The sequence below is a fragment of the Lutra lutra genome, chromosome 1 (assembly GCF_902655055.1).
Source record: "Lutra lutra chromosome 1, mLutLut1.2, whole genome shotgun sequence".
NCBI classification, from domain to species: domain Eukaryota; kingdom Metazoa; phylum Chordata; class Mammalia; order Carnivora; family Mustelidae; genus Lutra; species Lutra lutra.
Window position 1 is genome coordinate 210,671,737 of NC_062278.1, and position 24,936 is coordinate 210,696,672.

At 48.5% G+C, this 24,936-nt stretch overlaps 1 protein-coding gene across 2 annotated transcripts in view; it reads right to left on the reverse strand.

Moving 5' to 3' along the window:
* Positions 1 to 9,793, reverse strand: part of NWD1 (NACHT and WD repeat domain containing 1) — a 61,681-nt gene extending 51,888 nt beyond the window's left edge. Inside the window, exons 1-5 of one of the 2 annotated variants that reach the window (XM_047698677.1) lie at positions 8,907 to 9,793; positions 7,484 to 7,721; positions 7,013 to 7,111; positions 3,253 to 3,338; positions 692 to 808 (exon numbers count right to left, since the gene is read on the reverse strand). In XM_047698677.1, coding sequence (XP_047554633.1) covers positions 692 to 808; positions 3,253 to 3,336 — 201 coding nt within the window. In that variant the 5' untranslated portion in view covers positions 3,337 to 3,338; positions 7,013 to 7,111; positions 7,484 to 7,721; positions 8,907 to 9,793. The remainder of the gene's footprint in view (positions 1 to 691; positions 809 to 3,252; positions 3,339 to 7,012; positions 7,112 to 7,483; positions 7,722 to 8,906) is intronic. The other variant, XM_047698685.1, reaches the window with a different exon arrangement.
* Between the last annotated feature and the right edge of the window lie 15,143 nt (positions 9,794 to 24,936).

Consider the following 24,936-nt stretch of genomic DNA (forward strand, 5'->3'; position numbering starts at 1 on the left):
TTGCCCCAAAGACTGTAGTTTGCTGACCCCTGCTCAAGGGTTTATGAGCTCAAATGTCATAGTTCTTGGATGTATCTGGAACTTGGTGGTGGAGTAAATCAGGACAGTGGAATAGCACTTATGGATCGTAGCTCAAACCACTAATTGTGGGCTGGGAGGTGTTTTGGGGACAGAGAGGGTGCTGTTGGGGTGGGAGGAGAGAATGCCCTGGAACATGGAAAAACTTGTCCCACCTAGTGTCGGAGGAAGTTTGCCCTGACTCAGGCTCTAGACCATGCCAGAGAGGTTGCTCTCGACAGTTTGTAGCAAATGGAAGAAAAGAATTCCCAACATCCCTATGCTTTTCCAGGATCCCCAAACTCCACACACATGAAGTGGATGAGGTGGGAAAGCTAGGAGGGTGGGGTAGGTCCAAAGCAAATTCTAAGATTCCCTTGGGCTTCTACCCCCTGCCCTCCCACTTACTGGTTGCTTCCACTTGGCTGTTAATGTCTGGATCCCAGGTAGCTGGGTGGAAAATGAGTACTGGATCGATTAGCAATGTCTGCCATGGGCAGGCAAGGGAGATTAGGTACTATAGCAGAAATGCCACTCACATCCCTCCACTGATGGGTTTGGCTAGTGGGTAGGAGCCATGTATCAGGGCTGGAATGAGAAGTAAGCACCAATCCATTGCTCCCAAGAGACTCACAACAAAGGCAGGCCCTATGGATGTTTTCCGACACCGGTCGAGCTCCTCCAAGCAGAGTTCTGTGGTCATGTGGTCAGTGGCCTCCGTGCTCCGAATACCCCACCTCAGATCAACAACCTGGAGATTATAAGCATGGGTATGTCAGGGAGGTGGCAGAATGGGTGATTTTTTTCAGTTCCCTTTGACAAAGGCATAAAGTTTCTTTCAGTAATTTTTTAAAAAAGATTTTATTTATTTATTTGACAGACAGAGATCACAAGTAGGCAGAGAGGCAGGCAGAGAGAGAGGGGGGTGGGAAGCAGGCTCCCTGGTGAGCAGAGAGCCCACTGCAGGGCTCGATTCCAGGACTCTGGGATCATGACCTGAGCTGAAGGCAGAGGCTTTAACCCACTGAGCCACCCAGGTGCCTGCCCCTCTTTCAGTAATTTTTGACAGTCTCTCCCCAAAGGGGTGCTGTCCAAATTGAAAGAACTAGAATGAAGCCCATAACCCTGGGGTCATCACAAGAAAAACCACGAAAAACATCAGACAGACCCAGATGGGGGGCAATCCTGCAGGATGGCCAGTCAGCCCTCTCGGAGACTGCCAAGGTCATGAGCAACAAGAAAAGACTGTCTCAGCCCACAGGGAGCCCCGCAGCATTCCCTGAGCCCCGCTGGGTCCTGGATCACAGAAAGGACACAAAGGGAAGAATGGTGACATCCGAATGAGGCTGGTTCACAGCATCATACCGATGTCCATTTCTTTTTCTTTTTTTAGATTTATTTTATTTATTTATTTGTCAGAGAGAGAGAGAGAGAGAGAGAGAGAACAAGCAGGGGGAGCAGCGGGAAGAGCAGGCAGAGGGAGACGCAGACTCCCCACTAAGCAGGGAGCCCGATGTGGGACTCAATCCCAAGACCCTGGGATCACAATCTGAGCTGAAGGCAGATGCCCAATGGACTGAGCCACCCAGGCACCCCCATTTCTTAGTTATGACAAATGTGGCCGATGATGTAAGATGTTCACAATAGGGGGAAAACCGGGTACAGAGCATATGGGAACTCTGGACCGCAGGCTACCTTCAGGTAAGTCTAAATCAGAAATGAAAAGTTAACTTTAAAAACAATGTATCAAAAAAAAATGTTTCAAGAACTTGGCCATATTCAAACTGTTCCTTTCTAAGGGAGGACATGTCCACACTTGTTCTCAGAGCTTTCTTTGCAAAGGAGGGCATTTAGTTTGGCCCAAATCTGACTTGGCAGCGTCTCCTTGGCAACCGCACACTTGTGGTCACTTTCGCCTGCTCGCCTGAGCGCCCCCCACCCCCACCCCTGGCAGAATGGCTCAGTTCAGGTAGCAAAGCTGACCTGGCAGAAAGCTGGGATAAGGAGGCAGGGAAAGGGGACTCAGAATGTCCCTTCCTCCCTAAATTCTTTTACCTAGAGAGAAAGACCCAGAAATTCCTAAGGAACTGGAACATGGAGATAGCAGCACCCTATTACTGAATGTGGCTGAATGGAGAGGGAGAGAGGGTCAGCACTGGGCTTGGGCCAGAGCCTTGGGCTCTGCGGGCCACCGCCTCCCATCTGTGCATTGAGGATGTTTACGCTGTTTGTCGCATAGCACCTGTGTGGACGTCAAAGGCACGAGCCTGCCTCGGTTCTCAGCATGCAAATTTTCCTTTTTAGTGCCTCTGCCACTGACCTACGTCTCATGATTGATGGCAGGCAGAGTCGACTTCCCAGCACTGCTTCTTTCTCAGTAATATAGAAACTACGGTAGGTCTTATAATCAAGGGGGCCTTTGATGGCGTGGCTCGCTGTGCTACAGATCAAGGAGTCAGGGTCAACTGAAGCCAATGCTCCAAAGATGCTTTATTGGTTTCCGCATCAAAACGGGCAGGGGGGGGGCGCCTGGGTGGCTCAGTGGGTTAAGCCGCTGCCTTCGGCTCAGGTCGTGATCTCAGAGTCCTGGGATCGAGCCCCGAATCGGGCTCTCTGCTCAGCAGGGAGCCTGCTTCCTCCTCTCTCTCTGCCTGCCTCTCTGCCTGCTTGTGATCTCTCTGTCAAATAAATAAATAAAATCTTTAAAAAAAAAAAAAAAAACGGGCAGGGGGCAACGCCCCACCTCCAGATTGGTGGGAGAGCAATGGGGCCCTCCGTCTGGGGATCGAGGTGACTGTGCCTGGTAGGTACACCATTAGCGCTCCTGAAAAAGGCACATCGCACTTCCATGTACGCCCCAAACACCCCAGAGTCCTCTTAGACTCCCCCGGAAGCTGCCCCAGTGCGGGGAGAGCCAGGAGAGCAGGACAAACCAACAATGGAAGTCAGTTCAGTGGCATGCCCAAGGAGTGGGGTCCGACAGTGGCCACTCCTAGTGCTTCCACACCTCCTGGGCTCCCCGCAGTGCCAGTGCCTGTTTTCCCTCCCCCTCCTTTTTAGAGGACTTTCATCTCCATGCTGCATTGCCAGTGCAGAACCTCTCCGAGCAAAGGGTCCCGTGTGACAACATGGGTGGCACGCCCTTGTTCCCTAATTTCAGGGCAGGGGACTCTGAGGCAGGGAGGAAGATATTACCTCGAACATCAGCCCGTGCTTTTGGCAGAAGGTTTGCACTTCGGGGAAGGCTGTGCTCTGCAGAGCTTCTCTCTCCGCATCCATATCTACAAGGAACAGCATAGAGCGAGTTAGCTGAGAGATCCCAGAACCCTTTCTTACCCTCACAGGTCTGTTTTTGGCCTCATCTGTCCCCACTAAGGGTGGGGCCCTGCGGGGCAATTGAAAAGATACAAAAAACACGAGGTAAACCAGAGAGGGACTTTCCTGGTATTAGTACTAAAAATCCCACATCCCAGGAAAACCCTCAGTCCCAGCTAGCCCAGATGGTTGGTCAGCCTAGCTTAGGGTTGCCAGATAAAGTAGGGGATGCCCAGCTGAATTCTTGCTTCAGATACTCAATGAAAGACTTGATAGCATAAGTGTATCCTGTTCCATGCACTATTTTGGACACATGTGCAGATCTGATAAGCTCAGCTGAATCTGCATTTCAGATAAACAACAACTCATCTGTTAGCATAAGTATATCCCATGTCGTGCACTATTTGGGAAATACTTATACTAAAGGATTATTCACTGTTGATCTGATTTCCAAATTTAACTGTGTCTTGGTTTTGCTGGTTTTTTTTTTTTTTTTCCTTTTGTTAAATCTGGCAGCCCTACCCCGGGGTAAACCTGGATTCTAAGACCTTTTGCACCACTGACTTCACTGTGTGGCCCAGTGCCAAGTGTCAGGCTAGGCTCAGTTTCCCCGCTCTGTAAATGGGGGTGATGCTTCTACTTTGCAGGGCTGCGAGCTCCCCACAGTCAACACCTCTGCTTGTCTTGGTCATGGCTAAATTCTTAGCACTCAACACAGTTGCTTATAAGTATTAGTTGAGGACAAGTAAAAGCACGTAGATAGACATGGAAGAAATGGTCGTCTTCTCCCCCTGCTCAAGGGGAGGGCGTCGGAGGGTTCAGGGAAGGACTCCCAAAGCTGTTGGCACAAAGAAGCCATCCAGGCTCTGGGATAGGAGCTGACCTGGCTTCCAGTCTTGGCTGTGCCTCCTCTCCCCGCCCCTCGCATGCCTGTCTAACGCATTCCGCAGGTTATTCACATCCGTTCATAAAGTGTCTGTTAGGAAGTTGCTTTATGCTCAGGACCTTGCTTAACCATCAGGGGCAGGAATTTTGTGAATTCACATAGCCACTACGAACAACTGAATCATCGGAACTGAACAACGGAAAAGGCAGAGATGGCAAATAAGCAAAGTGCATCACTTCCTGATTATTTCATGGCATTTGGCTGTGCGCTCTGTTCTGGAGTTTGGTCCGGGCTGCTGATGTTGTATCAGGGCAGTATTAGTCAAGGTGGGACTGCCACACGTCTCTGCCTGCCTCCTTGTTTGGAAAAGTCTTATCGGCAGCTCGAAATGGACCCTGGAGGAAGGATTTACACCAGGGAAATTGGCAGATGGTACAAACCAGGTATTTTGGTGTTTTTCGTTTTGTTTTGTTTAGATTTGAGGGGAATGGGCTAGTAGATGTCTGCTAGCACACTGCCATGCTTAGTCCTTGCCCCCACAGGGCTGGCCACCTGCTCGGAGGAGCCAGACATTAGACACACACATCCATGACTACCGGTTATGGGGCCCGGGACTTCAAGGGTCCCATAATCTGCTGCAGCCCAGGGTGACTACAGCAGGGGGCTGAGGGGAGGACCCGATGAGAGCAGGATGGGAGATGAGGAGGCTGGGGTCATGCAAAGCCTGGTGTCTGGGGGTGGGGGTGGGGGATTGGCTCTCACACTCTTTAAACCTTGCGTGTGGTCCCTTCATCCTAAATGTTATTTGCAATATGATCTGCCCCCTCATAGCAATTCTATCAAATCAGGCTCTCAGCCTGGCTTATCGAAGAGGGCACAGAGGGTCTAGGGGCTCCCCTTCACCATTTCCCATGTGGGTCACTGTCCAGGCTGCATTCTTATCCAGGTCTCCTAGAGGACCCTCTGAGCTATGTGCTGGCCACCTGGCCCCTCCCCCAAGAGTACCTGCTGACTTGTCACCCCCCAGCCCTGCCCTGCCCCTTACCCGAGACTGCAGAGCTGATGAAGATGGCCACGCTGCTGGGCAGAGGCGCTGGGAGGGGGCCTGCCTGACCCTGGAGAAGCCGCCGGCGGGTGCCCGGGCTGAGGGGGCCCACGCTCATGCTGCCTGTCCAGCTGGATGATACTTCCCCAGGATAGGGCCTGAGACTCAGAGACCTCAGGCCAGAGGCCAGGGGACCTTCCTGGGAAGGCAGCGAGATGGGGCGATCTGGAGTGGGGCGTCCATCTTATCCCCTCGGTGCCTGGGAGTCCCCGCCACCTCCAGCGCCCCCGGGGAGCTGAAGCAGCTGCTCCCCGCTGTTCTGCTCGGTCTGCGAGCACTAACAGGGGGACGTTGGACAGCTGCCTCCCAGCCGAGGCCCCTGGATGTTGGTTCCTCCAGGCACTGGAGACTTTTGCCCCTCAACCAGCCAGCTCCTCACCCCAAGAGCTCAGCAGTCGCTACGGCAACTACCGTTTCCTGGAGCCCTGCGTTGGGGCCTGGGGACCAGCCAGCCTCTGGAACACCTAGGTCCCCTGGGGATCCCTGAAAGTTGAGCCCGGGCCCAGGTGTGCGGAGGGAAGCTATCAGATGCTGGGAGTCGTGCCAGTCCTGGCGGGGCGGGCAGGCCAGAAAGGCAAACACTTAGCAGAAACCCCACCTCTGGCTGTGCTCACTGTCCCCTCCAAACATGGTCCAGGCACTGGGCGTCCTATTCTCAATAGAGGAATATTCTTCTTCCCAGGGGACCCTTGCAACGTCTGGGGACATTTTGGTTGTCACGACGTCAGGGAAGGAGAGCTGCTGGCATCCAGTGGGTAGAGCCCATGCACGCTGCTCAGCCCCCTACCATGCACAGGATGGCCCCATCAGAGAGGATTATCTGTCCCCAAATGTCAGCAGTGCGGAGAAATGGAGAAACCAGCTTTCCATCAACTCTAGCCAGATCTCCTTGCCCGGCGTGAGGCGTGGAGCCTGAGGCCAACTCTCTCGGATGAGAAGGGAGATTAGCAGATCTCCGGGGGCAGTTGGGGACCTACCCACATCAAACTGAGACTGGCTCTTTGAAATAATCCCCAAACACTGCTTGTGACAACACGAAGAGACCTGGAGGGCATTCTGCTAGGTGAAATAGGCGGGACGGAGAAAGACAAATTACTGACAGATCTCACTGGTATGCGGAATCAAAAAAAAAAAAAAAAAAAAAAAAAAAGCCAAGGTCATCGAAACAGAAAGTAGAGTGATGGTTGCAGGGGCAAGGGTGTGGGGAGATGGGGAGATGTCAGTCGAAGGTTACCAACTTCTAGTTAAATAGGACCGACCTAGGGATCTAACGCACAGCGTGGGGGTCACAGTTAATAATACCGTATTATACGCTTGCGAGTCGCTAACAGCATAGATCTCCAAGCTTCTTGCCATGAGAAAGAAATAGTAATGAGGCGTATTTTGGAGGTGTTCATTAATGCACTGCGGTAATCACGGAGCGAGATAGAAGTGCGTCAGATCAGTATGCTGGGTACCTTAAACTCTCACATACCCGATCATCTGTCAATAAAGCCGGGGGAGAGAAATGAACCAAAAAAAACCAGGGCCTCCATGACCAGGAAATTTTTAAGGTCTCATTATTTGACCTTATTGAAAATGCCCGGGTGATCTGAGTTCTGCCCACTCACCTCTCCGTAGTAACAAACTGCAGGAGAAAGAAAGTGTACCTGGGTGTCCACGGGCCTGGTCGGGATGCCATCACTGTCCATCACTGTCCTGGGGGACTTAAGCAAGTGGCCTCTCTCCGGGGACATCAGCCGTATCGTCTGTGAGTTGGGAGTGAGAACTGCTCAAAGATGGGCTAGGACCAGGAGAGAAAGGCACTCCCCTCGGGATCCACACATAGGAAGCACGTCGGGCCTGAAAGCCAGAATGAATTCCAAACATGCCCGCGATGACCCCCGTGTGAGCGAGGCCTTTGGGAGTTGGGATGCCAAGTCCTCACTTTACATACAGGCCCTTGAGAAATGGTCGTATCAGTTCAACCAAATGGCTTGAACTTTTTAAATACCTTTTCCTTCTCTGCCTCAACTTCCCTTCCCTGCCTCGTCCACCCAGGAAAAGAGTCTGCCTTTCAGGGGTCTCCAAGACTTCCCCCACCCCATGCTCTGATTCAAAGATTCATTAGAAGGACTCACAGAATTCGGGAAAGCTGTTCTCATGGAGATGTTTCATTACAGTGCAAGGACACAGGTGAAGGGTGGCCAAGGAGAGAGGCGTGCAGGGCTGAGTCCTGGAGACAGCAGGCTTGGGGCTCTAGTTGTCCCCTCCCAGCAGAGTTGTGTGGGCAGCACTGGATTTTGAGTGTGTGACAACAGGCTCAGAGGATGGCTAACCAGGGAAGCTCCCCAGGGTCTTGGTGGGTCCAGGTTTTTCCTGGGCATTAGTCACACAGACATGGCTGACTTCAGAGTCTAGGCCCCCGGAGCCCCTCCGGAGATGATTCCACGAGGCCCAAGATCCCCACCATAAATCACATCGTTAGCATAGACTCTCGGGTATATTCTGAGGCCCCCAGGTAAACAAACACACTCCGATCAGGCAAGACATTCCAAGAGGGCACCTGCTAGGAGCCAGTCAAGGGCCAAACCTTTTTGAAGTAGAGTGTGGACCATCCGGGCTACTGAGTGAACCTTGCCTGCACAGACCAGAAAAATATTGTAATATCACTGACTGTCACCATTTTACAGATGAGGAAAACTGAGGATCGTGGTGAGAACTTTTTCACTGGCTTGGAAGGGCAGGTTCTGGGAGTGAGTGCTGCTCTGGCCCCTTCTCCTCCAGGGGCACCTCCTCCCCGCAAGCCAGACTGACCATCCAGACACCTTTCCCTGATCCACCCAGACCCTCTGATTAAGCTACACCCCGCTGACCTCACCAATTCTTGAGGTCACCAAGTCAAGCCCCAATTCTTGACTCCTTGGAAAGTCTAGGCCTTTTCCCATCACCTCACCAATCTCCTGACCTTGAATTTGCCTCCTGCCAAATCTCGGCTTCTTCCTCCATTTGTTAGAGTTTCCAGTAGGCCCCTTGAACTCTACCCCACTCCAGTACATGGCCATGTTCCCTTGCTCACAGGAGGATCAGAAGGTTTTGACCTTGACGCTCACACTAGGCTTTCTTTCTAACCATGTAGCCCGGACTTTTCCAATCTCAGCACTACTGGTGTCTAGGGCCAGATCATTCTTCGCAGTGGGGGCCATTCTGTGCAGTGTATGACTACTGAGGAACATTCTGGCCTTGACTCGCCGGACATCAGTAGCAGGGTTCCCCACCTCTCGCCAAAGCTGGAACAATCAGACATATCTTCCAACATTGCCAGTGTCTGCTAAGAGGCACAGCCATGCCTGGTTGCGAACCCCCAGCCCGAGACAACCGGATTCTTGCAACCTCAGGCCTTAGGCTGACCTGAACTCCCCATCCTGAGCCCTTTCCTGCCATCCAGCTTAAATGCCATTTCCTAGGACGCTGTCTCTGACCCTCCCATTGCTCGATGACCAACCCCGCCCCAAGTCACTCCCGATGCCATCACCCTGTTTTAATCCTCTGCATGGTACTCACCACCAGCGGATATGTTTCTTCTTGCTTCTTTATTGCTTGTCTCTCCACAAGAACATGAGTCCCATGAGTACAAGGACTTTGTCCGCCAAAGTCGGCATGCTCGGCACATAGTCGGTGCTCACTCAATGATATTCCCACCAATGGGCTCATCCACAACTGTCCATCTTTCCTGGCTCCTACTTGTCACTGCAGGCAACTGAGCAAGACTGCATGTCCCCAGGAAGGATGGAGGCCCCTTGCAGGGCTCGCCTTCTGGTGTTTCTTGGGGGCTCCAGCCTCCCTCTCACTCTCGCCTGTGGTGGAAGGGCCAACTTCAAATCTCCTGGAGAAGTAGGCTGGAGAAGAAAGTTTTCTGGTCACACCAATGCCCGGAAGCCAGGCCCCCAGCAATCCTAGAAACTTTTGTCTTAGGTACTTCCCAGGTCTCTCCATGCCAATTCACCCAGCAACTGGGATAATGAGAGAAATTGTGTGGCTCTCGGGCCCTGGCTTAGCTGGGCACTTAGCCAGACTCGATGGTTAACCGTTGGGTGTCGGGCTAAGACACTCGTCACAGTGGAGGCCGTGTGTTAAGTGTCCATCAGGTGCCAGCTGGTTGGCATCCTGTGTGGGCAGTGGGCCTGAGAGGCAGACATTATCATCCTGTCCCACGGATGAAAAAAAATGAGGTCCAAAGAGACGAGGCCCCTCGCCCTGGCCACTTGACCTCTCTGGGCTTAAGTTTTCTTCACGATCTCCTGAGTTGGCGAGACAACGAAATTCACTCATGCAGTTGAGCCTAATGCTGTGCCTGGGGCATGTCAAGGACCCATGAAATGTGGGTCATGATCAATTACTACTACTTCCAGGCTCCCCCAACACTCAGCAATCAGAGTGTCCAATGTCGATGTCCCCGCAAGCGTTAAATGAAATCTAAGTTTCTAGAGCAGGGTTTCTCAGGCTCAGCATGGCTAATATTTGAGGCCAGAGCACTCTTTGTGGTGGACTGTGCACGGTGGAGGAGGTCCTCGAGAACACGTGACTGCAGATTTGACCCACCCCTGGACCGGGGCAGCGAGAGGCTCTTCCTCCCCCTCCCCTGTCCTTGGAGTGTTGGCTCCACTGGCCTTCCCCGTGCTAGATGCTTCCCAAGGACACAGCCTTGAGATAGTGATGTGGTGTTAAGACCATCTGGATGGTATATGAGCCTGAAGCCAGTGGAGGTCTCTATGTAAATGTTAAGATTCTGGCTGGTAGTTGTGGAGATCTGCTTGTCTACTAGACAAGCCTGGTAGGTAAGTTCCCTTGCTTATCAAACCTACCACCTACCCTTCTGAAATGACCTGACTTTCTTTGGTCTTGCCCTCTCCTCCCAGTATGGGGGCTGGTTCCAGATTAAAAGGGGGGGAGGTGGTAGGCAAAGGTAGGCGAGGTGGTGGCAAAGCTTCCACAGTGCACTTGCTGTAGGCTGCTGAGAATCACCCCCCCACCCCGGTCTCCGCCAATTAGATGCCAGTGGCAACCAAAAATGTCTCCTGACATTGTCACGTGTCCCCTGGAGAACAGAATCCCCACCTCTACTCTTTGGTTGAGAACCATGGCTCTTTAATGTTACTCTATTCCTGTGACCATCATCATGTCATTCTACGATGAGGAGCTCTTAGCTTCAGGTGCTAATGTAACATATAGTCTCTGATTCTTCCTGTGACCTGGGAGCTTCCTTGGGCCACCCTGGTTTACCCATGATGAAAATAAGCTTCAGAAGGGGGGGCACCTGGGTGACTCAGTCGGTTAAGCGTCTGCCTTAGGCTCTGGTCAAGATCCCAGGGTCCTGGGATCGAGCCAGCATTGGGCTCCTTGCTCAGCGGGGAGCCTGCTTCTCCCTCTCCCTCTGCCTACTTGTGCTCTCTGTCTCTCATGAATAAATAAATAAAATTTAAAAAAAAAAAAAAGCTTCAGAGGGGTACCCAGTGGGCTCAGTCAGTAGGGCAGGTGATGCTTGATCTCTGGGTTGTGAGCTCAAGTCCCACATTGGGTGTAGAGATGACTTAAAAATTTAAAAAAAGGAAGAAAGAGAATATGCCTCAGAGAAGTTTAGCAATTTGCCCAAGTTCCCTTGGCAAGGGAACGATGGCGCTGACCTTCAAAACCCAACATTTGTGAACTATATAGGAATCTGTAGGGATTAGAGAATTCTTGGCAAAGTTTTTAAAGTGCGATGATATCATTGTAAGGTTTGTTTTTTTAAAAGTGTCTTTATCTTTCAGAGATGCATAATAAGATATTTACAGAATAAGATTTCTAGAATGACTGGGATTTGCTTTGGAGTAATAATCCCAGACGGCAAGATGGATGGGGTGAGGTTGGCCAGGGAGGGGTAGCAGCAGGACCTGGAGCTGGTGGTTCATTGTACCATTCTGCCTATTTTGTGTTTCAAATTCTCTGCCTTAAGAGTGTAATATATTCTTCCAACCCTGTTCTTAGGGAATAGTTACAATGATCATTATGTGTAGGGTAGGGGCTGTGCCCTAGGAGAGGAGATTTCCACACCTCTGCCTACCATTCCCATCTTATACAAGAGGCATCCCGGCAGGGAGATGTTAATAACCCAAATCAAACTCCTAGCCCGGAAGGACACGCCTGGGTTGAGAATGAGCGGGGAAGCAGCGCCCTCTTCAGGTCAGCGCAGGAGCTGCCACGTGAATGAGCAGAAACCGCTTGAGCACAGCGCAGAGGGAGAGGGGGAAGCCGAGAGGGTCTGGGGTGCCACATTTTGGGGGGAAGACACACACGAAAACCCAGCAACAAAAATAAATAATACCTTTAAATTTTAATGGTGATAAATGTGTAATATTTTCAGATAATATTTAGAAAAATTTAAGTCAATGCCAAGAAATCCACAATGAATGAACTATCACAATTTTTAATACAGTGAGCCAAGCGAGTTGAGTATACACATGCAGGATTGGGTCCCGTTCTCATTAAGATTTTGATGTTCTGCTCAGGCACAGTTTTTTTGGTGTGGATTTCGATTTTTAGGAAATATTACTTTAAAATATTATTTATCTGTAAATCAAAACCACAATAAGATAGCATCTCACACCTACCAGGACACCTGTAATCAAAAGAGTAGAAAACAAGTATTGGCAAGTATGTGGAGGAATTGGAGCCCTAGTGCACCGCTGGTGGGAGGGTAAAGTGACAGACCCCCTATGGAAAACAGCTTGGAGTTGCCTTGGAAAGTTAAACATAGAATTTTCGGGGTACCTGGGTAGCTCAGCGGGTTAAAGCCTCTGCCTTCGGCTCAGGTCATGATCCCAGAGTCCTGGGATCAAGCCCTGCATTGGGCTTTCGCCTTGGCAGGGAGCCTGATTCCCCCACCCCCACCCCGCCTGCCTCTCTGCCTACTTGTGATCTCTCTCTCTGTCAAATAAATAAATAAAATCTTTAAACAAATAAATAAAAAAAAAAAGAATTTCCACACGATCTTGCAACTCCATTCCTAGGTATACACCCAAGAGAACTGAAAACAGGTGTTTGAGCAAATCCTGTACAAGGATGTTCAGAGAAGCACTAACCAAAATAGCCAGACGAGGAAACAACCCAAATGTCCATTACTGGTAAATGGATAAACAAAATGAGATCAACCATTACGATGAAATGTTATTCAGCCGTAGAAAGGAAGGGAAGTGCTGATATACGCTACATGTGGAAAGAATCTGGAAGACATTGCACTGAGTGAGAGAAGCCAGTTGCAAAGGGCCACAGAGCGTACGACTCCATTGACATGAAACGTCCAGAACGGGCAAATCCGCAGACACAGAAAGCAGATTGGTGGTTGTCAGGGGCTGGGGGTGGGGGTTGGGGAGTGACTGCTTATGGGGATGGGGTATCTTTGGGGGCCACAGAAATGTTCTGGAACTAGACAGAGTGATGGCTGTGAATGTACGAACTGCCACCCAGTTGTGCACTTTAAACTTGTTTATTTATTTTAAGATTTTATTTTTAAGTAATGTCTGCACCCAATGTGGGGCTCGAACAACCCCGAGATCAGGAGTCACATGTCACATGCTCCACCCGCTGACCCAGCCAGGTGTCCTGACAATTAATTTTACGTTATATGAATTTTACCTCAATTTTAAAAATGGATTTATTTTGTGTTTTGTATTTTTTTTTTTTTAAAATGGATTCAAATAGGAAACAAATCTTTATCTGCTCATCGCTGATGTGTTGGGAACCCCCTGCAAGTATTTTGCCCCAGGTGAGCGCCTCTCTCCAGTCTTGGCCCAGCTCACAGCTCCTAGGTGTGGCCGCTGTTATCATCCCTACATTACAGATGGGGGAGCCAGGCCCCTGGTCACACAGCTAGTGACAACGTAGTAACTGGAATGGTATTTGAAACCAGGTCCCGCATCTCCTGTATTCCGAATTAGAGGAAGGTCCAGAATGGTACTGGCGGAAATCGGCCATTGGCCTCATTTTTGCCCACTGGTTCTGTAAGTTTTTTGAGGTTACAGATCACACTTGAACATCCTCAATAAAAGCTCTGGACCCTCTCCTAGAAGATGACGTGTACGCACAATTTTGCTTAAGGTCCCAGGAAATCTGTGGAACATCTAATTCCTCCCGGTCCTTGATTGGAACCTGGTCAATGAGATCTTGGTTAAGAAGCTCAAGTCACAGAAATACTCTGAGATTCAACCATTTATGAAGAACCGAAGGCATAATTTATTACTAAAGGGACACTTACCTTCAGGCAGAAGAGACATATGCCAAGCACAGCTGTCACTTCCTGAGTGTTTACATGTGTAGGAGAACTGTTCATAGCATTTGCCTCTGGGATGGTGGGTTGTAGGTGAGAGCGTGTAAGTCTCGCTTTTCCTCTTCATGCATTTCTCTGTCATTGGCATTTTTAACAACGAGACTGTATTGTTTTTATAATTTAAAAAATGTGAGGGGCACCTGGAGGGCTCAGTTGGTTGAGTGTCTGCCTTCAGCTCAGGTCATGATCCCAGAGTCCTGGGATCGAGCCCCGCATTGAGCTCCTTACTCTGCAGTGAGCCTGCTTCTCCCTCTCCCTCTGCCCGCCCCTCCCCTTACCTGTGTGCGCTCTCTGTCAAATAAATAAATAAAATCTTTTAAGGAAAAAAAACTCCGAGGGGCACCTGGGTGGCTCAGTGGGTTAAAGCCTCTGCCTTCGGCTCAGGTCATGATCTCAGGGTCCTGGGATCGAGTCCCACATTGGGCTCTCTGCTCGGCGGGGGGCCTGCTTCCTCCTCGCTCTCTCTGCCTGCATCTCTGCCTACTTGTGATCTCTGTCTGTCAAATAAATAAATAAATAAATCTTAAAAAAAAAAAAAAAGAAAAGAAAAGAAAAGAAAAAACTCCGAAAGATGCACAAACAGAAGTCTCTGCTTTTATAGGGCATGGAGAACAGGATCTCCCTTCAGGAGACGGTCTAGGATGTTTGGACATTCATGCCACAGTCCAATAGCATGTGCCTGTCTCTGTGTCCAGAGAGAACTGCCCTCCTCACTCACTTACCTAGTTGCAATTTTGTTCCAGGTCCATCGTTCAGGGAGAGGTTCCTCTTGGTCTTTTGTCTAATGGGTGTAACCCTTTGCGAAAGCTGCCATAGCAGAGTGCCACAAACTGGAGGCTTGGATAGCAGGAGTGGATCGGCTCACAAGTCAGGAGACCAGAAATCTGAGAGTAAGGTGGCAGGAGGGCTGGTTCTCTCTGAGGGCTCTGTGGGAGGATCTGTCCCAGGCCTCTCTCCTGGGCTTGTAGCCGGCTGTGCTCTCCCTGTGTCTCTATGTCGTCAGCCCTCTGTGCATGTCTGGATGCCCTGATTCCCTCTTCTTCCAGAGGCAACCATCCTATTGGGTTAGAGGCAACCCTACTGACTTCATTTGAACTTGATCACCTCTTTAAAGGGCCTCTCTCCAACTAAGGTCATATTCTCAAGTACCAGCAGTAGGACTTCCTCTTGTGAACTTTGGGGGTGGACCCAATTCAACCCACAACAGTGAGTGTTTTACTCACACATGGTTGTTAAAGTATGATGTTGGCTATGGGCCCCCAATAGCTCCACAGTGGGATTTCTTTATGGACACCATATCAGTAAACAAAGCCTTCACTACTGGATCTAGGGTTCCCAGTGAGGGAGATATGCCAACTCCATGGAAAAACCAGAGATCCTTCCAAGAGATAATCACTATGAACGGTCCTTGTATTATGCACACATAAACACACGTGGGGAAAAGGTTTTGTCTGTTTTGACCAAACTGGAATCATACCACACATTCCTTTTGGTACTGTGCTTCTGTCACATCATAATACAACATGGATTCCTTTTCATGTCAGTCTCCTGAAGATCTATGTCATTCATTTTAATGGCTGCTGGAATTCTATTGAGTGGATGGGCTGTAACTTATTTATCCGATCTATTCTGTCTTGAGTCCTGAGGCCTGAGAATCAGGGGGCTGAAGGCCTGAGCCCAGATCTGAGTCCAAAAGCTCCAGAACCAGGAGTGTTGATGCCCAAGGGCAGGAGACGATGTCTGTCTTAGCTCAAGTGGAGAAGAGTAGGAACTTGTCCATCCTCTTTTTTGTTCTTTCAGGGACCTTGAAGGATTGGGTGATGCCCACTGGCACTGGGGATGGCCATCTGCTTCACCCAGTTAATCAATTCAGATGCTGATCTCTTAGCAGTAGACACCATCCCAGACACACCCAGAAATCATATCTGAGAAGCTATCTGGACATCCCTTAGCGCAGTCAAGTTGATATCTACAAGTAACCATCACAGTGGTGGCATTTGGAAATGGGGCTTTGGGGAGGTAATTAGGTTTAAATTATTGGATCAAGAGGGTGGTGTCCTGTTAAGAGCAGTCTTTATCAGAAGAGGAGGACTGAGAGGAGAAGCCATGTGAGGACACAGCAAGAAGGCAACTGTCTACAAGTCAAAAATCGGGCCCTGACAAGAGGCCAAATCAGCTAGCACCTTGATCTTGGACTTCTAGCCTCTGTGCTGTGGGAAATACATGTCTGTTGTTTAAGCCGCCCAGGCTTTGGTATTTTGTTATAGCATCCTGAGCAGCCTGAGACAAGGAGCTTGCCACATACCAGGTCACGGTGGAGCTCAGACATGGCCTGGGGGATTGGACTCCTAGGACGGTCATGACACAGTTCCAAGCAGGGGGTGGCTCAAAACAACAGAGATGGCTTCTCTCCCAGTTCCGGAGGCTAGAAGTTGAAATCAAGTTTTCAGCAGGGCCGCACTCCCTCCCACTCTGGGGAAGATCCTTCCTGGCCTCTTCCAGGTAGGTTCTGGTGCTGGCTCTCAATCCTTGGTATTCCTTGACCCTGTTGTCACATGGTCTTCTTTTTATATATGAGTTTATGTATTGTGTCTTGTGTTCACCATCTCTTGAGTTGAGTTTGATGAGTTTAATGTTTCCTCTTCCCACAAATACCCAGGTCATATTGGATGAGGGTCCAGCCTGGTGGTCTCATGTTAACTTGATGACAGCTGCCAAGACCCTATCACTAAATAAAGTCACATCCACAAGTGCTGGAGATTGGGACTTCAACATCCCTTTTAGGGAGACACAGTTGGCCCCATAATGGGCAAGTGCATGTCTTTCAGATATTTCGTGGGACAAAGTGGGAAGTACATACAAAGCCCTTCTATTGAGACTTAATTTCAGGGGCCATGTCCAGGAGAAGCATTTGAATGAAGTTTATGATCTTTTTTCAGAGAACATCAATTTCATTCGAAACGTCTGACCAACCATGATTCAGACTTGGCTGTTTGTCAGACATTTTCTCAAAAATGAACAAAAAGAGCTTGTCGTTCCAAGGAAAACAACTCAGTTTTGTTGCTAGTGATAAAATTCAAGCTTTCAAGGGAAAATAAGATATTTGGAAAATCTGCATCTGCTGCTATGAGCTTGACTGGTTTCTGACAGCCAAAGGAAGGCTTTCCTGATAATATGGGCAGTGATTTTAATGAAGGGGATGTTCTGATATTGAATAATGAAATGTGACAACCTCTGCATTGCCAAAACCAATATTTTTCAAATGATCAATGCATGATGCTACAATCAGAGTGCAAGACAGATGGATAGCTTTTAATGTAATCAAGTGTCGGGGATTGCGTCAAGATATACTTAGTTCCTAAACCCTGGAAACTGCAAGAGTGATCTTATCTGAAAAAGTCTTTGCAGATGGGATTAAGTTAAGGCTCTCAAGATGAGATCCTTCAGGATTTCCAGATGGGCCCTAAACCCAAGGATGAGCGTCTGTGTAAGAGTGGGATGAGAAGAAGGCACAAACAGAGAGGAGCAGAAGGCTGTAGGACAGTGAAGGCAAAGATTGAAATGATGGAACCACCAGAAGCTGGAGGAAGTGAAGAAGGATCTTCCCATAGGGAGGATGGCCCATGAAAATGTCTGGGGATGAGAGAACGTGCTGTATTCTAGGAATTGCAAATAGTTTGGTGAGGTTGAATATTAGATATAATGAATTTAGATATAAACTATAAGAAATATGAAACTAATAATACCACATATGTTTGCTAAATTGAATTTAAATTTTAAAAAATTTTAAACTACAAGAAATAATAAGATGGATATCCACGAACCCCCCCCCCCCCCACCTAGCAAACTTTTTCTCTAAAGGGCAAGATAGTAAATATTTTCAGCTTTGCAGTTCAGACAGGCTCTGGCTCCACTAGTCAGCTCAGCCACTGTAGCTCGAAAAGAGTCATAGACGATAACTAAACAAATGGGCACAAGTGTGTGCCAGTAAGACTTTATTTCCGGACGCTGAAATATGAATTTCATATAATTTTCACATATCATGAAACAGTCTTCCCTTCCCCCCCCATTATTAGAAAAACTGTGAATCCATTCTTAGCTCAAGGATCATACAAAATCAGGCATCCTTGCTCTAGCTTAAGAAATCAAATATTTCCAATATTTGAAAGCTCCCTGCACACCTCTTGGTCATCTGTCTCCCTCTCCTGGCAAAGGACAGCCTTGATCTTTTGTCTTGTGTTCACCATCTCTTAGCTTATGTGATGGTTTTACCATATAAATATGTATCCTGAAACAATACATCGTTAGGTTTGTATGTTTTTGGCTTTCATGTAAGGAACAATGCTGCAGGTGTTCTGATACAACTTGCTTTTTATACTCAACATGTTTTTGAGATTTGTCCCATGCTCTGGTTTGCTCATTTTTACTGCTGTATGGTGTTCTGTCATATGAAATGCAATTTGTTCATCCTCCTGTTGTCAATGGACATATTAACTTGTGTCTAATGTTTTTTTCATTAGAATTTTCTGGAACATTCTGGAAGGGTTTGAGACAAAATTGGAGGTGGTCAGACTGATGGGTTAGAAAAGGAATGGCCCCCCACCTCCCAGGTATTTGTCAGGCAGGCCTCAGTTATAATAACAATGGACTGTGGCTCAGACAGATGTACAGATGGAGAGATAGGCTGAGGGGGTTAATGACACCCATGGGCATGGCGGGCAGCCTCTAAGATGGTCCCTGATGACTCCACCTCCCTGAGACACAACTGTTGTTTTTTTTTTTTTTTTTAAGATTTTATTTATTTATCTGAGAGAGAGAAAAAAAGAGCAAGGGGATGTAAAGGGAGAGGGAGGAGCAGACTTCCCACTGAGCAGAAAGCCCCACACGGGGCTCGATCCCAGGACCCTGAGACCATGACCTGAGCTGAAGGCAGACGGTTAACCGACTGAACCTCCCAGGTGTCCCTCCCTGAGGCACACTTTTATGTTAGCCTTCTCCCACACTACCCTGGGGTTAGTTGGCCAATAGACTATGGCAGGAGTAGTGGGACATCACGTTGAAGATTAGGTTATAAAAGACTGTGGTCTCCATCTTGGGCACTCTCTCGAATGCCTCTGTTCTCGCTTAGATGGCTCACCCTGGGAGGAACAGCTGTCACTTTGTGGGCGGTGCTGTGGTGAGGACTGAAATCTGTGTCCATCAGCCAACAAAGAGCCAAGGCCTAGAAGAGCTCCGGGAGGGCTCTTGGGGGTCCATTCTCCATCTATAGTTAGGCTTTGCAGGGATTGCTTCTTTGAGAGAGACTGAGCTGGAACTGCCCAGCTGAACCACTCTGGGATTCCTGATGTTCGGAAACCACGTGAGATAAGAAATGTTTGTGGTTTTAAGCAACTACGGTTTGGTGTGTTTTGTTATCCAGCTAACTGATATAGAGCTTAAACCTTCTAGTTCCTTGTCTAGGCCCTTATAGGATGCCCTGCTTCTCCCAGTCTGAATCTGTCTGCCTTTTTCCCACAAAGAGTCTTTAATAACCATTTCCTACCATTTTTTGGCACAGAGGCTGAGAGCTAGGAAGCTCTAATGCAACCCACAGAAGGGATGACAAAGGTGAAGGTCTAGACCACAATCACAGTGAGGCACTGGCCAGCCAGGAGGGAATCTACCACACCTGGCAGAGCAGGGGGTCTGCAGAGGTGTGCCTCCTCAACCGGTCTAGTCAGAGAGTCTGTGGATAAGTGTTTTCCAAACATTCCCCCATCCCAGCCTATGTCCATGCTGTGGTCTCTGCCTGGAACACTTTCCCAACATCTTTTAATCCTCCCTGTGTATTTTAAGGCCCCAGACAAATCTCTCTCTTCCAGGAAGTCCTCTTTGACCCCCCACAACGCCTCTGAATCTGCCATGGCATCTCCGTCTGTCTGTCAGGGAACTCCTTGAGAGCAAGGCTTGCGCCTTTGCATGTCTGTGACCCTGGGGCACAGCCCAGGCACAGGCACACTGAGCATCCACAAACGTTTGTTGAATGAATTCATGTTTATTCTGATGTTATAGACTCAATATTTGTACAGCCCCCTACCCCTAAATTTCCTATATTGAAATCCTAATTCTCAATGTGATGGTATTTGGAGGCAGGGCTTTGGGAGGTGATTAAGGTTAGATTAGGTTGGGAGAAGAGAGCCCTCATGATGGATTAATGCCCTTAATCAAAGAGAAGACGACACAGGATCACTCTCTCTCTGCTCCCTACCATGTGAAAATATAACGAGAAGGTGGGTGTTCACAAGCGAGGAAGACAGCCTCACCAGCCACCAGATCTGTTGGCACTTTGATCCTGAACGTCCCAGCCTCCAGAGCTCTGAGGGACATCTGCTGTTGAAGCCCCCTGGTCTATGGTAATATGTTGTAGCAGCCTGAACTAAGACACCCAATTGTGGTCTGCTTTTACTGAGAAAACGTGGACTTTCAGGGGACGGTCAGATCTCCGTCGGTGGTGTGGTACAGAATTTGAAACATCTCTCTTGGCTGTACCTAGTTAATTGTATTGTCCACTTCATCTATGAATTATCAGATTTTTAGAGTTAGAAAGCATCTAAAAAATCATCTAGTCCAGGGGGTCCTTGGGTGGCTCAGTCGGTTAAGGGTCTGACTTCAGCTCAGGTCATGATCCTGGGGTCCTGGGATTGAGCTCTGCATCGGGCTCCCTGCTCAGTGGCGAGTCTGCTTCTCCCTCTTCTTCTCCCTCTGTAATCTCTCTCACTTTCTTTTTCTCTCTTAAAAAAAAAATCATCTAGTCCAGGGGTTGGCAAACTTTTCCTGTAATGAATCAGATAGTCAGGATAGTCAATATTTTGAGCGGGCAGTCTCTGTTGTAATGACTCAACTATCCTGTCGTAGCTCAAGAGAGGCCATCGACAGTACGTAAACAACTGAGTGTGTCTCTGTGCCAGTAAAACTATATTTATAAGCACCGGTGGTGGGCCGGGTTTGGCCGGTAGGCCATAGCTTACCTACCTTTGACCTAACCCAACATTTTCATTGAACTAGGAAGGGTTTGCCCAGGATCACGTGGGAAGTTAGGAGCAAAACCAGAACTCACTGTTGGGCCTGCCAACCTCCTATCTTTATGCCTTCGCTTTGACCTCTTGCCTGGCTGCTGTGGGCTCAGTTCAACTCTCATTTCCTCCACTAATTGAGCTGGGAATTTTTCCCAGATGCCTCTGGGCAGGTACCAACCAGAAACGGCAGTGGGAAAGTGCTTATGAGCACCTGTGTCTGTGGTAACTGGATGATTGCCTTTCCTTCTGAGAGTCAGAGACTCTGCCACACTCCTCCCATGCAGGCTTCCCTGAGGAGACTCAGAGAGGTGAAGTGTAAAGGGAAAAAGGTAGGATTGGGAATGAGATAGACCTGGGTCCTGATTCTGCCCCACCATGAGCCCTGTGTGAGGGCTGGTAGGTCCCCTTGACACAGAGCCTAAAAGTTTTCCTAGAAAATGGGAGGAACAACCCACCTCAAAGACAGATCGGCTCATAAAATACCTACTTTTGTGCTTGGCATGTTGTGAGCACTTAACAGGAATTCCTGGATGCAGTTGTGGCCTGGATTTGCTTACGGAGGAGTGGGCGGTTTCTTGGGTGGTTCCCGTGGATCCCCTGCTGCTGGTACTTGTGCTTTTGTATAAGCACGATATATAAGCTCTGCCCTTGAGTGTAGAAGACTTGAGGTTTGCTTTTAATGGACAGAATATGGAAAAGGGATAAAAAATGGCTCCTCAGACTATTAAATATACAATCATCCCATACGATCCAGAAATTCCTACTTCTTGGTATATACCTCAGTATATATACAAAAGAATCACATGGAAACCTCTTTAGATGATAGCAATGTTCCCTCTCTTGATGATGGTGGTGGTTACATGGGTGTCTACACTTGTCAAGACTGGATAAATGGCTCAGGGTGTGGGGTCACGAGGGGAGAGTGATGGAATGTTACTTCCAAGATTAGGTTATAGAAATCTATGACCCAGAAATTTTACTCCGAGATGTATCACCCGAAGAACTGAAAAGAGGCGTTCAAACAAATGTTTATAACAATGCCATCTGCAATGACCTAAAAGTAGAAATAACCCAAATATCCCAACAATGAACAAAAGGATAAACAACATGTCGGATATGCATATCATGGAATATTACTCAGCCATGGGAAGGAATGGAGCTCCGGCCCACGAGAAATGTGGAGGGAGCTCAAAATCACTATGCCGAGTGAAAGAAGCCAGACACCGAAGCTCATATGGTGTGTGATTTCAGGTATGTGAACTGTGCACAACATGTAAAATCCAGAGACACAGAAAGCAGATTTGTGGTTGCCAGGGGCTGGTGGTGGGGGATGAGGGGTGACTGCTATGGGCACGGCATTGCTTTTGGGGTGATGGGAATGTCTTGGAACCAAGTAGAAGTGATAGTTATTCAACACTGTGGACACACTAAATGCCATTGAATTGTTCACTTCAAAACAGTTTGTTCTGTGTTACGGAAATTTCACCCTAATCAAACAAAACAAAACAAAAAAAAAACAAAACAAAACCTCTATGATTTCTGTTTTGCAAAAAGGAACGACACTTCTCACTGGCTTTGTATAAGGAAGTTGCCAGGTTGGAGAGGTCCCCATGGCAGGGAACTGAGGGCAGCTTCCTGCCAACAGCCGGTGGAAAACTGAGGCTCGCAGTGCAACACGCCACAAGAAACAAAACTCTGCCAACAATCATGTGAACACAGGAAACAGATCTTTCCCGGGAGAAGACTCTGCCCCTCTTAGTTGATCCTTACGGACGGCCCAGTGTAGAGATGATGCTTGAATTTCAAGAGTCACCTGCTCAAGTCATCTGCTCCAGGTCATGCTTTTAATGGGTTTACCCAAGCCTAAGTTCCTGCTCATACCCTCAGCTTTGTGACTTCTTGTGGCTATGTCTGTAAGAGGCGTGAACAGCCAAAGTACAGTTGTTTGCGTGATAAATTGTATTTTGATTTCCCTTTCCCTTTCTTTGGTGGGGAATGCGGAGGGGCATCACTTAATGGTTAAAAGAAGACCCTGCAGATTTCTCCCTATGGGGGAAGACTACAATATACCCCGCATTGTTGAGGTGGAATTGGAGGTTCTGGGCACATTCGTGGTTGATGATATATGTAACTGAATACAGATACGTGTGTATCATATTTGTACATATATTTCAAAGCTCTGACCTCTGGGACCCAGAGGCTCTGCTTCCTCCCCATCTTTCCTGCTTCAGCAACCTTCCTCCCAATGGAAAGCAGGGTCTTCAAGAAATAGTTGCACACCCATGGTCACGCAGCATTTTTCATAATAACAAAAAAGTGGAAACAACCCAAGTGTCTATTGATGAATGGATAAGCAAAAATGTACCATAGCTATACAATGGAATAATATTTACCCTTACGAAGGAAGGAAATCCTGACCCAGGCTCCACCATGGATGAACCTGGAAGACATTATGTTGAGTGGAGATAAGCCAGTCACAAAATGACAATGCTAAATGATCCCAATTACATGAGGCACCAAGAGTAGTCAAATCCATAGAGACAGAAAATGGAATGGCAGGGGCTGGGGGAGGGTGTGGGGAGTCAGCGTTCAATGGGGTCAAGAGTTTCAGTGTGGGAAGAATACAAAGTTCTGGAGATGGTTGGTGGTGGTCGAACACTGTTGTACAACAGTGCAACTTAATGCATAAAAAATGGTGAAGACGGAAGATTTTGTGTTGTGTCTTTTACCATAATTATAGCAATAATGATGATGATGATGGTGATGATGTTAAAAGAACATTTCTTTCAATCCAAGACAGAGAAAGCTACTGCAGCTATAATTAGGCTGGAATGGAGAGCCTTCTCTTCAGAGTTCTTACACCTACAGGGGAGACAGGGTCAGCCTGCCCCGCCAATCATCCCCCCAGTCAGACGGTGGCCTACCCACCCCCTTCCCAGAATAGGCTGGGAGGCTATTTCGGTACAATCTGTTCTCTCATAAAATGAGATCCCGGAACATCCTTTGGTGCTCCCGGGCGGAGACCCGGCTTCTCACCCACACCCACCAGGTGCTAGATGAGTCCGAGCAGAGGTGCTCCGGAGAACTACAGTGCTGGCCTTTGGAATCGGCCTCCAGACCCTCCCGCTGGTCATGCCGAGAAGAAACTGAGATTCAGAGAAGGGGAGTTACTCCCCCAAAGCCACGACCCTCGCAGGCAAAACGCCAGGATGTGAACAGGTCCGAGAAGCTTCGCAGCATAGTCTGCGTTTCCTCTTCTTGTTAGATGAAGCTGGAATTCTCAGCATCCATTTCTGGAAGTTTTGACAAAGACACGCAGTTGTGGATTTCCCCACCACAATCAAGACACAGAACGGTTTCGTCCCCCACCCCCTTCCCCTGGCTCCTTTGGAGCCTACTCCCACTCTCCAGCCCTGACAACCGCGGATCTGTTTTCTGTCCCTATAATTTTGCTATTCCTAAAAAATCCTCTAATGAGAGCACATGGGATGCAGCCTAAGTCTGGCTGCATTTGCTGCGGAGACGCATGCGCGATGCGGTGCGTATCCGCAGCTCATGCTTTTTCATCGCTGAGTACTATTCTGTAGTGTGGTGGGACCGTTGCGTGAGTTTCATCCGCACACCAGCCGCTGGACATCTGGGATACCTCCATTTTTTGGTGATTCCCCAAAACAGCTGCTTTGAACATATTTTGCATGAACAGGAGTCTGTGTTTCACTTAGGGATGGGATTGCTGCGTTACACGGGAAATGGTGTTTGGTTTGGTGAGAGACGGCCCAGCTGTTTTCTTGCAGCCCTCTGTGAACCCTGCGGTTGCTCTGAGTCCTTACCAGCACCCGGCATCCTGAACTATTACTTTAAACATTCAAGGCAGTATCCTTTTAACTTGCTATGGTGGCCAAAGCAACAGACTGAGTGACTTTTTGGCAGAAATTCATTGTCTTACAGTTCTGGCAGCTAGGAGTCCAAGACAAAGGCGTTGGGGGCAGGAGTGTTTTCTTCTGAGACTTCATTGCTCTTAGATGGCCATCTTCTTCCTGGGTCTTCATAGGGCCTTTGCGCTGCTCATGTCTGTGTCCTAATCTCTCTGTCTCTCTCTCTCTCTTTTTTAGATTTTATCTATTTGAGAGAGGGGGGGGATTGACAGAGATAGTGACAGAGAGCACAAGCTGGG